The 12218-nt window shown below is 37.8% G+C and overlaps 1 protein-coding gene across 3 annotated transcripts in view; it reads left to right on the plus strand.

Moving 5' to 3' along the window:
- The window catches only part of LOC119072719 (mitogen-activated protein kinase-binding protein 1), a 44485-nt gene that overhangs the window by 16211 nt on the left and 16056 nt on the right, over positions 1-12218 (plus strand). For all 3 annotated transcript variants that reach the window (XM_037177994.1, XM_037177993.1, XM_037177995.1), the window contains exons 4-7: positions 9343-9444; positions 9515-9537; positions 9932-10263; positions 10330-12162. In XM_037177994.1, coding sequence (XP_037033889.1) covers positions 9343-9444; positions 9515-9537; positions 9932-10263; positions 10330-12162 — 2290 coding nt within the window. The remainder of the gene's footprint in view (positions 1-9342; positions 9445-9514; positions 9538-9931; positions 10264-10329; positions 12163-12218) is intronic.

The raw sequence follows: 12218 nt of genomic DNA on the forward strand, positions 1-12218 counted from the left end.
ACATCTATAGATATGAAAGTGAGATTATATTTTCAATTGGCAATGCAGTACCTTATTACATGATAACATCACCACGTACATATGTGTATGGTAAAAAAAACGTTTTGTTTTTCATGTGGAAGGAATAGCTTGAATCGAATTTGAAATTGCCGGTTTTCATAATTCCCTCACTCTGTACCGGTGTACCACATTAACCTTCTCAACAACAAACAATAAGATTGTTAAAAAATAACGTCTTTACTCTGTCATTGCTAAAATTAAACGACTGGACTTAATGAGGAATTTAATTTATTTTAACCAAATTCATATCAGGTCAATGTGGCTCTTCTGAGAATATATCCATTTCCATTGTACGTAAAACTCAATGCGGTCGAAAATGGTAAAATACAATTTAGCGAAAACGAATTCAGGCTTTTATTATTATTAGTTTTAAATGAAATTAAAATGTAATAATACTAAATTAGACCTTGATTTATTTTCGCTAAAGAAAATTATTTTATTTTCGAAAAACAAAAATCCGTTTCATTGACAACTTAATATTATGCCCGTACGACCGCAATTCATGAAATTGAATGATTAAGATGAATGCGAAACAATTTGCAATTTAATTGGGTTGTTATGTATCCAATATCAACCAATAAATATGCGTGAAATAATAATTTGTGGAATTTCATTTTATATTTATATTCAGAATTCCAAAAAAAAAAATTGCTTGAAATTGAAAGCCGCTAATGACATATATGGTTAGTGGTTACGTTCATCAATTCGATTTGTTATTTGTTTTAATAATTAACATCAAAACATTTGTACCAGTTACTTGAACAATTTTCTGCAGCTGCCATGGAAAGTGTTTTTCAAAAGATGATTGCATAATTGACTCAACATAAACTATTATAGAATAAAATGGTCTCATTCCTAATTAATTTAAGTTGTCAGTAGCAGGTGACTAGTCACTAGGTTTCCCAACGGGTTCAACGACAAGGACAAGCTCTGACTAACGTGTTCTTATAGACAATTGAAATCAACATATTCAAAATATTTAAATCAAATGAAGTAATAGATCCGATTTTTTTTTGGTTTTTCGACTACATCAATGCAGATCAAATCGGAGATGTTAAGAGTCATATCGCCAAGACTTCAGGTGATTGGGGAACAAGCGGTGTCCGATTTTAATGAGTGATAGCACGTTGGATTCGTCTTTCAATTCTAGGAAACACGTATCTTTCACTTTTTCTAAAAAAAATTGGTTTTCTGTGAAAAGTGTTCAAAAGTGATCACATGTCAGAGGGTACCGAAAACAGTTTTTCGACAATAACTCAAGAAAAAATTATTTTAAATTGTTGTAATGTTGTACGAATGTCGGCCTTGGAAAGACCTACAGATAGAGTATACGCACTGCTTGGTGCATGTTTATCCACGATGGTTATGACTAAAAATATAGTGAATGTTCGGAGAGTACTCCTTCTCTGCAGCTTCGTTGTTCCGCGGAACTGAGTATGGGGTGTTGTGGCTGGCCTCACCCACTATCGTTCCACATATAAATGAACCCAGTACTTTTGTGCTGCAAGCCCACAGAAGTGTTGGAAAAAAAGTTGGTGCCAAAATGCAGATTTTTTCCTTCTTTCTGGGGGCTCTACAGCTGGAGCAGCATCTGGAACGGTACTACGGCAGTCATTTTTTATCGTCTACTATTCTTTTACCTTATCAATAGAAAAACGCTTCGATATGTCGCGAATATATCAGATCTAACTAGTTTTTCAATTGGTCCAATATTTGCTACGTGACAGGAGTTTGGAAAACCGTTTGCTCCCACTTGATCATATCCTTTTTCCAAACTTCTGTCGCGTAGCAAATATTGGCCCAACTGAAAAACTAATTACTGTTCTGAAGTCCTGAGGTCATTTTCTATACGCTAACACTTTATTTGACTAAAATCCTCGGAGAAAAATTAAATAATTTTTCTCTTGATATTACTAACATTGGATCTGATATATTCGTGACATATCGAAGCGTTTTTCTATTGATAAGGTAAAAGAATAGTAGACGATACAAAATGACTGCCGTAGTACCGTTCCAGACGCTGCTGCAGCTGTAGAGCCCCCAGAAAGAAGGAAAAAATCTGCATTTTGGCACCAACTTTTTTTCCAAGACATCTGTGGGCTTGCAGCACAAAAGTACTGGGTTCATTTATATGTGGAACGATAGTGGGTGAGGCCAGCCACAACACCCCATACTCAGTTCCGCGGAACAACGAAGCTGCAGAGAAGGAGTCTCTCCGAACATTCACTATATTTTTAGTCATAACCATCGTGGATAAACATGCACCAAGCAGTGCGTATACTCTATCTGTAGGTCTTTCCAAGGCCGACATTCGTACAACATTACAACAATTTAAAATAATTTTTTCTTGAGTTATTGTCGAAAAACTGTTTTCGGTACCCTCTGACATGTGATCACTTTTGAACACTTTTCACAGAAAACCATTTTTTTTAGAAAAAGTGAAAGATACGTGTTTCCTTGAATTGAAAGACGAATCCAACGAGCTATCACTCCCCAATCACCTGAAGTCTTGGCGATATGACTCTTAAATAATAAAATGTCGCCCGGGACAAGATGACACTTTTTTGGTATATTTTTAAGGCAGACAATTCGAATTGAAATGTCAGTTGCTGTGAATCGATTTTGTTTAAATAAAATGTTTTCTAATACAGAAAAGAGAATTGGTCATACAAACGTTGGGCGTATGACGCATGATTTTGAGGCCTCCAAATTCTTTTTTTGTTCATCCAATTTCTCCACAAATTTTTTCTCCAAACTTTAGAACAGATCCAATTGTAGCAAGTTGAAACTGGATGGAAAAGCACATAAAATTACCTTTCAAATGATACCCCACACGACCATGTACGTTTTGTGTACCTCGAGAAATTTCTGTAAGAACAGTGTACGTCTTCGGTTGAAAACTTCAACTGCACATATTTCGGTGTGGATGAATTTTAAAACCATCAAGTCCCTATTCGTCACAATAGTACATGTGATTACCTTTCTAATGACACCCCACACGACCCTATTCGGCTCGTGTAACTGGAGACATTTTTGTAAGAAAAGTGCAAGTTTTCGGTTTTTGATCACTTCTCACCAGCCACACAAGCTTCGAAGAATTTTGTTCAAACTGGTCTTGGCTTCTAGTATCGAATACCTTTCTAGACACATATAAAAAAGTCCACTGGAGAAGGCGTCCGATTTCGGTAGGTTGTTTTTCAAAAGAATCCCTCTGCGCTATTCGCACCGGTATGTGTGTTTTACTCGGTCGGGTTAGAAACACTAAGTGATTGGAGCACATCAATATTTATTCTTAGAAAACGGCTAAACAGCTACTCGAGTCTATTACTTCCATCGATCAAAGTAAAGTATTTTTAATCTGTTGATTTCAAATCTTGTACTTCATTTTTTTTTAACATTTTACTATTTAAAAAGGACCGTATTGCCTAGAGTTTGTCATTATTTTCGTCGTCGTTATCGATAGCAGATGAATAGCCGTATGTACATCGCGTCATTATTCAGCGAAGAGTCTGTGGGTATGTGGAACTACTCGTACGATTGTTTGGCTAAAATTTGCGATAAAAATTGAGTAAATTACAATGACTTTTGAATAAGAACGGAACTCAAATGTCTAGTTTCGACGCCATCCAAATGCTTATCACTATTCGTATCAAAAATGTTTCGGGTTGGACATAAATTCGCTACTTAATGTTCTATTACCAAAAACCAAAGTTAATAAAAATGAGAAATGCGAAACGTCTGTCGCCTAAGTCAATACAAATATGCACCTAATGATTAATTGCATTACTCTCCGAGCTGAAACTGACCTTGCAGACCACCTCAGATCCTAAACAAAAAACAGATTTTCTTGTCAAATGCTGCAATGTAATTATCGTTTTAAAATGCACATTTTAATATAATCATTTTCAATCATAAATTAGGTTTCTGTACGAAAAAAAAAGAGAAGAAAAATTCTGATCGTTCATTAACATAGTTTTTAATTCAACGTATAAATGTGCCGCATTTTTTTCTTTGATATTTGTATCAGAAACCACTAACCATATCTGGATATAACCTCGACGATTTATCTGTAGTTAATGTTTGCATTTTATTTACGTGTTTAAAAGAACAACAACAATCTTCTCCCGGGTAAATTTGTTCTTAAATGAATTTTGCTTACATTGTGCTCAAAATTTCTTCATTTTCTTCCTCAATTTCTGCTGATATCAGGAAAATCAGGACTTTATACCAAGCCTGTCATACAACGTGTGTGTTAGGAGGAACTGAGCTATGAACAATTATTCTGTTCGACACAGAAAACGATAAGTTTTTACTCATACGGAAGCAGTGTTAAAGCAATTGAAGTAAAAGATTTTGAATTACAAATTCTGCAAACAAAAGACTTGTTCCTCGAATAACTGGTTGCTTGTGAAAATGGCAGGACGTTTGACCACGGTTTCCTAAGTTTCATATCGTATGGGGCACAAAAGCCAAACCTTGTGAAAATGATTAAACAGAACTTCCTTCGGTGGATAAGGTTCAAACCAGGGGAAGGCGCATCGTTAGTCTGCCATTTGTGACACAATTTTTTTTTAATATAAAGAATTGGCATTAAAGGTATCGGAGCTTTGAATGTCACCCTTTCTGATATCAATACTTTTGTAAGTAAAGGACTTGCGTCAACCATCCTCTTCTAAGAGGTTTTTGTCTGATAATGTTGTAACCTTCTACGGGCTTTCCCCTGTTGATCATTTTGTTACTTTGTTCAAGCTATCACTGCTTATTGAAGAGAAGCATAGTTTCTTAGGTAACAAAGCCTTTTACTTCTGCGGTTTTGCGATTACTAGAAGACATTGGTCAACGTTTATCAGTTATTTTTGTTGTCGACATCGACAGTTGAACCATTTCTACAATTTTCTTTTAAATCTGTTACAGTCGACGTCAGTGAAATTTAGACATGGATTTGCTTCAGCTGTTTTTCACCTGGTCCACTATACAAACAATTATACGGCTTTATACGGGTGAAAAAAGTACACGCACGCGAGTGTAGTGGTAAAACCGTATAAAGAAGCATGATCAGTTTTGTTTGTTTGAGTGGACCTGATGAAAAACAGGTGAATCAAATCCATACGTAAATTTCACTGACATTTACTGTAAATCAGTTTTAACTAAATGAATTCGATTGCAATCGTGCTTCGGTTGTAACAGCTGGTGCATCAAGCACCTATATATTTAAATTATTGCTGAGCTAAAGTGCCGCCAATTATTTCCAGTATTGCTTAATCAGACAAAAACCTCTTAGAAGAGGAAGGGTGACGCAAGTCCTTTACTTACAAAAGTATTGATATCAGAAAGGGTGACGCTCAAGGCTCCGATACGCAAAAATTTAACTTTAACACCAATTCTTTATATTAAAAAAATTGCGTCACAAATTGCAGATGATTTCGGTTCTATTTCTGAAGTAATTCTACTTTCGACTATACGCGAATTCAGTTTTCTCTTTTTTTAATTCCACTTTTTTAGTTTATTTTCATTCGCATTTTTTTAAATAAAATAAAATTATAAAGATTGAAGTCAGACGCTTCCAAGAAACCTCTACGGATATTCAAAATGTTTGCTCTGAAGTTTTAAGAGGTATTAATTCAGATTGCACCTGTGTAAGCTTAGTTTCTTGTATGTTAAAAATTTACATTCACGAAACATACTTGAACGAAATAGTTGTAATGGTGCCACGACAATTAATCACTCAGTTAGAAGGACGACAAAAATAATTTTTAATAAATTTGTTGTCTGGTTGTCCTCATCATCTGCCATTTGTGACGCAATTTTTTTAATATAAAGAATTGGTGTTAAAGTAAAATTTTTGCGTATCGGAGCCTTGAGCGTCACCCTTTCTGATATCAATACTTTTGTAAGTAAAGGACTTGCGTCACCCTTCCTCTTCTAAGAGGTTTTTGTCTTTACGTTTGTAAGTTTTAAGGTTAAAGCGTCAGTTATAACATATCAAAAGTTTTTATTTAGAGACGAAGAAAGCAGTTTTATATGTCCCGTAACACAAAAGATACCAAAACCACATTTTCATATTTGCCACTGTTTTCTGCTTCTAAAACACTCAGACTTTGTCGAAGACACCAACCATAAAATTGAAACACTTTTCCAGTTTTGGTCATTTCGCCTGTATTCTTCTCCCAAAACTCTAAGACTTTGCCGAAGAAACCAACCCTCCATCTGCCATAGTTCCTGAGATAAATCTAAAAACTGATAGCGCCCAAATTTTTCCAGTTTTTGTACATAGTGCCATATTCTACTCCCAAAACTCTGAGACGTTGCCGAAGAAACGAACGTTCCATCTGCCATAGTTCCTGAGATAAATCTAAAAAGTGATAGCGCCCAAATTTTTCCAGTTTTTGTACATAGTGCCATATTCTACTCCCAAAACTCTAAGACTTTGCCGAAGAAACCAACCTTCCATCTGCCACAGTTTCCGAGATAAGTCTAAAAACTGATAGTGACCAAATTTTTGCAGTTTTTGTACATACTGTCCTATTCTACTCCCAAAACTCTAAGACTTTGCCGAAGAAATCAACCTTCCATCTGCCACAGTTCCCGAGATAAGTCTAAAAACTGATAGTGACCAAATTTTTACAGTTTTTGTACATACTGCCCTATTCTACTCTCAAAACTCTTAGACTTTGCCGAAGAAACCAACCTTCCATCTGCCACAGTTCCTGAGATAAATCTAAAAACTGATAGCGCCCAAATTTTTCTAGTTTTTGTACATACTGCCCTATTCTCCTCTCAAAACTGTAAGACTTTGCCGAAGAAGCCAACCTTCGATCTGCCACAGTTCCCGAGATAAGTCTAAAAACTGATAGTGACCAAATTTTTACAGTTTTTGTACATACTGCTCTATTCTACTCCCAAAATCTAAGACTTTGCCGAAGAAACCAACCTTCCATCTGCCACAGTTCCCGAGATAAGTCTAAAAACTGATAGTGAACAAATTTTTCCAGTTTTCGCACGAACGGCCATATTCTACTCCAAAACTGAAAGTAAAAAACATTCCAATCTCCGAACAGCCTTCATGTCATAACATATCGAGAAACACATACAAATACTTACACACACACATACATAAAACTTCATTTTACATTTAATTATATGGGGAAATTGTATGGGAACTTCCAAAAGCCCTAGCTCCTAAACAAGATCATGTCGACCTAATTTTTTTTTTGCCAAAAGTCTTAGAATCATGCCCAGGAACTACTCCTAAAATTTCAGCAAAATCGTAGGCGCCGTTCTCGAGATAGATTCCACAAGCAAGCAAGCAAAGGTTGGTAAAATTCATCATTTCAGAATGGGTCAAATCTGACCTTTCCCATAGAAAAATCTAGACTTTGAAATGCAATATCTCGGCCAATTTTGAACTTAATGAGACGTGCGATAGCTCGTTGAACTCGTATTGACGCCCAGAATACGATTATCATACTTAAAGAGTCGTGGGAGCCAAGGGGGAAAAGTCAAAAAGTTGCTGTATATATGTTCCTTTGTCCCTAAAAATTTTTTTAGACCCGTACGAAGTACTGGGGTCTTATAGGTTTACGCATACGTTTGTAACACGTCGAATTGGACTACCTGAGTAAGGGGAAACGGATTGTGGTTGTCTAGAGATGCCAAATCCGCGAAAAAAAAAATGTCCGTCTGTCTGTCCGTCTGTCTGTCTGCACGATAACTTGAGTAAAACGCATCCGATTTTGAAAATTCTTTTTTTTCCCCGTTTGGTAATGTCAAAAGACAGGCTAATTTCGAAGATGAGTGATTTTGGATCGACCCCTCCCGAGCTGTGGCCTAATAAGTGCTTTACGGTTTTTCGAAGATATCTCCGGACATTTAAACGTTAAACTTGTAAGTGATACGTCAAATAAAAGGTATTTACAATACCGATCGACAAAAAAAAAGTTTATGGAAATCGGATGACCGACTCGTGAGTTAGACCCCTTGGTGTGGAACAGGCAAGCAGTTTTTGCTTGTAGGTCGGCCACATTTGAACATATTTCGTCTGTTTTAGCTTTATTAGATAGGTATTGACCGTACCAATCAGGGAAATTTTTTTTTTTTTGAAATTATATTCTCCGGAGCGTGAGCTAGGTCTCTTGGAGTGAGCTCTTATCTGGCTACTCGGCCGTACAGTGAACGTGGTGTATTTTGACAATATCTCGAGTAAATTTTGACCGAATTTCATGAATTTTTTTTTGTTTGAAAGGTATTAACAAATGTAAAGCGTCGCACAGTGTTCCAAAACGTTACTGCCACATTCATAAATCTATTTTTGACATCAGTACGTCACTTTGCGACCCCTTTATGTCCGGAATTACCCTACAGTAACAGTAGACTTTCGAAAAACCAAGAAAAAATTTTGTTGGTTTCTTGGGTTTTGGAGCCCATTTTCCCCGTGAGGGGTTTGTAAATTTTCCATGTTAAATATAAAAATCCTAAGGACGTTGCTACTTGCATTGAGACACCTCAAGCATACTCCTTATGGTATTTTCTATGTTCCCCTGCCTCTCGCCTTCACTTACTTCTGCAGAAATGTTAGAGACAACGATTTTATTTCATGAGGCTTTTTTGAATTTTTTTGATTATTGATGAAAATGAGGAATAAGAGATCTGTTTTACAGCGATTGGTGAGCAGGTAGGTTCGGGAACATAGAAAATACCATAAGGAGTATGCTTGAGGTGTCTCAATGCAAGTTGCAACGTCCTTAGGATTTTTATATTTAACATGGAAAATTTACAAACCCCTCACGGGGAAAATGGGCTCCAAAACCCAAGAAACCAACAAAATTTTTTCTTGGTTTTTCGAAAGTCTACTGTTACTGTAGGGTAATTCCGGACATAAAGGGGTCGCAAAGTGACGTACTGATGTCAAAAATAGATTTATGAATGTGGCAGTAACGTTTTGGAACACTGTGCGTCGGTACTATTTCCTCGGTCTATATTGCCTCCGGCAATTTAATTGTATATGATAACAAGGCAAAGAGTGGATAATGTAAGTGATTTAAAAGGAAGAATAGTTTTTCAGCAGAGAAGAAAATGAAGTAAGAGAAATGAAGAGTTTCACATTAAAGGCTTTTGATACGAATAGGTGTTTCGTACGGGTCGGCGTTAGCTATGTTTTTTAATTTTTTGTAGTGTGGACTTGCGTCACGCCTGCTTACTAACGTGCAGGCATGATTCAAAATCATAGTTTCGACTAATTTTCGCAATTGCTTCAACAAAATACAATTTTTTCTTCTATTTCAGGTGCACAGTCGTCTTATTTAACTCAAAGAAACTGAATCAATCATACTTACTGAATACGTCCAGAAAAGCCATTACCGCTATTGCCTACTCACAATGTGGACGGTAAGTTGTTGAGTTAAACAAGCGAAACTGATTCGATTCCAATAACAAATGATAATTTCACGTTTTTCAGTTACATTGCAACTGGAGAATGCGGTGAGTAGAATATTTTATATTTTCCGAGTACGAAAATGGTCATCGTCAAAATTTGATTGTTCGTTCGTCTTGCAATTTGTCGAAATTGAAGTCGTGTACCTGTCGTCTATTGTTGCTATCGGAAAAAATTTGTTGAATAAATTTAGAAATCGACTAATAACGATGACATTATCGTCATTTAAAGAACTTTGTACAGCATAGAGTACAACGACAATTTCTCTCTATTTTTGATCTCACTTAATCACTTATTTCGATTCAAATGTCGTTGCATGAAATTTTCGAGCAATTCGAACTCGGTTAATATTAGAAGCGAGTCATGAACGAGTTACCATTTCATCGCGATGATTCGTTAACAATTCGAACATCTTTTCATTATAAAATGCATTCCGAACAGGTCAAAATCCGGCAATCAAAGTTTGGGAACTGGATACGACAAATGGAAAAGCAGAGAGTGGCACAACTGGTGGCACTATGGTAGCCGAATTTCTCGGTCACAAATACGCCATCAGTTGCATAGCATTTTCACCGACCGGCAAGTATCTAGTGTCTGTCGGCTCCCAACATGACATGATTGTGAACGTATTCGATTGGAAATCAAATTTGAAAATTGCATCGAACAAAGTCAGTGCCAAGGTGGTGGATGTGTGTTTCAGCGAGGATGGAAGTTATTTTGTTACTGTAGGAAATAGACACGTTAAATATTGGTATTTGGAAGGGAGTAGGAAGGTGAGTGATCAGCATAGTAACTGGAAACTGTTCGGCTCGCTTACAATCAATTCCATTCCATTACAGTACAAAGAACCAATACCACTCATGGGAAGAAGCGCCATTCTAGGTGAATTACGAAATAACGATTTTTGTGCGGTTGCCTGCGGTAAAGGTGATGCTGCCGACAGTACATATGCTATAACTCGGAATGGCCATTTAGTCGAATTTAATTCAAGACGTCTGCTTGATAAATGGGTTGCGTGTCGAACAACATCAGCGAATTGTCTGTGCATCAGTTCCAAATACATTCTTGTTGGCTGTGCTGAATCAATAATTCGTGTGTTCAGTGCCGAAACGTTGGAGTATCTGACCACATTACCGCGAACGCATTACTTGGGTGCAGACGTGGCGCAAGGTACACACATCAGTCACATAACAGCCGTTCCACCAAATGCTAAATTTCCCGACACAATTGCAATGGTATTCGACGAGCCGCGGTCACGGGTCAGTTGCGTGTACAACGATCACAGTTTGTACATCTGGGATCTGCGAGACATTCGACGCGTCGGCAAAAGTCATTCGTTTCTGTATCATTCCGCGTGCATCTGGGGCGTAGAAACTGTGCCATCACACAATTACCTGAAAACTAATGTTTCGAATAAACTGCCATTGGATTGCTTCTTGACGTGTTCGTCGGACGATACGATTCGTGTGTGGGGTCTGGACGACTGTGAAAACAACGAAATTTATCGGCGTAACATTTACAGCAAAGAACTGCTCAAAGTTCTGTACATCGACGACGAACTGAACTACATCAAAGACGTGGACAATCCGATATTGAACATGGAAAAGCCGTCCAGTTACGATGGTCGTAACGGTGTTCGATGCATCAAAATTAGTCCCGATCACATCCATTTGGCCACTGGTGATAGAAGTGGCAACATTCGTATTTTTAATCTAGAAAATTTGAAATTAATCACAACTATCGAGGCACACGACTCGGAAGTGTTGTGTCTTGAGTATACCAGTGAGAAAATCGATCGAAAGCTGTTGGCCAGTGCCAGTCGCGATCGACTCATTCACATTTTTGACGTTGAAAACAGTTACCAGATACTACAAACGTTGGACGATCATTCGAGCAGTATAACTTCTGTGAAGTTTATAGCCGGCATCAGCGGGAGCGCTTTTCAAATGGTCTCGTGCGGTGCGGATAAGTCAATTATTTTCCGAACGTTCCAACAGAATCAATTCTTGCGCGGAAACAATTGTTCCGGCAAAAATACATTGTACGACATGGAAATCGACAGCAATTCGAAGCACATCCTAACCGCATGCCAGGACAGAAATATCCGGATCTACGGTACACAAAACGCCAAACACACCAAAACATTCAAGGGTTCGCATTCCGATGAGGGCAGTCTGATCAAACTCTGCTTGGATCTCAGCGGTATTTACATAGCCACATCCTGCACGGACAAAACGTTGAGTGTCTACGATTATTATTCGACCGAATGCATGGCTAGAATGTACGGTCACAGTGAATTGGTAACGGGCCTTAAGTTTACCAACGACTGCCGACACTTGATATCAGCCAGCGGCGATGGATGCTTGTTCATTTGGGACGTTCCGCACGATATGATGGTGACAATGCAGGCTCGACTGTCTCAACAAGCTTTGCGATCGGGTCATCCAAGTGTTCCTCGACACATAAGCCAGTCAACGGCTAGTGATGAATCCCTTACACCCCATGCAGACACATTCGGGTCGCCGCCCAATTTTCTGGATGATTTGCCAAATAAACCAGGTTATCGTTTCTCAGATGTTGGACAACTGCCACAATGGGCGAAAAAGAAAACAAATGACGATTCACCACCACCCAGTGCTAATGTTCTTAGTTCCAGTCCTAGTCAAAGTCAAGTGAGTGAAGCGGTTGTTCGTTCTGTTCGTTTTACTAATCTTATGTTCCACGACAG

Source organism: Bradysia coprophila (assembly GCF_014529535.1).
Source record: "Bradysia coprophila strain Holo2 chromosome IV unlocalized genomic scaffold, BU_Bcop_v1 contig_84, whole genome shotgun sequence".
Taxonomy (NCBI): domain Eukaryota; kingdom Metazoa; phylum Arthropoda; class Insecta; order Diptera; family Sciaridae; genus Bradysia; species Bradysia coprophila.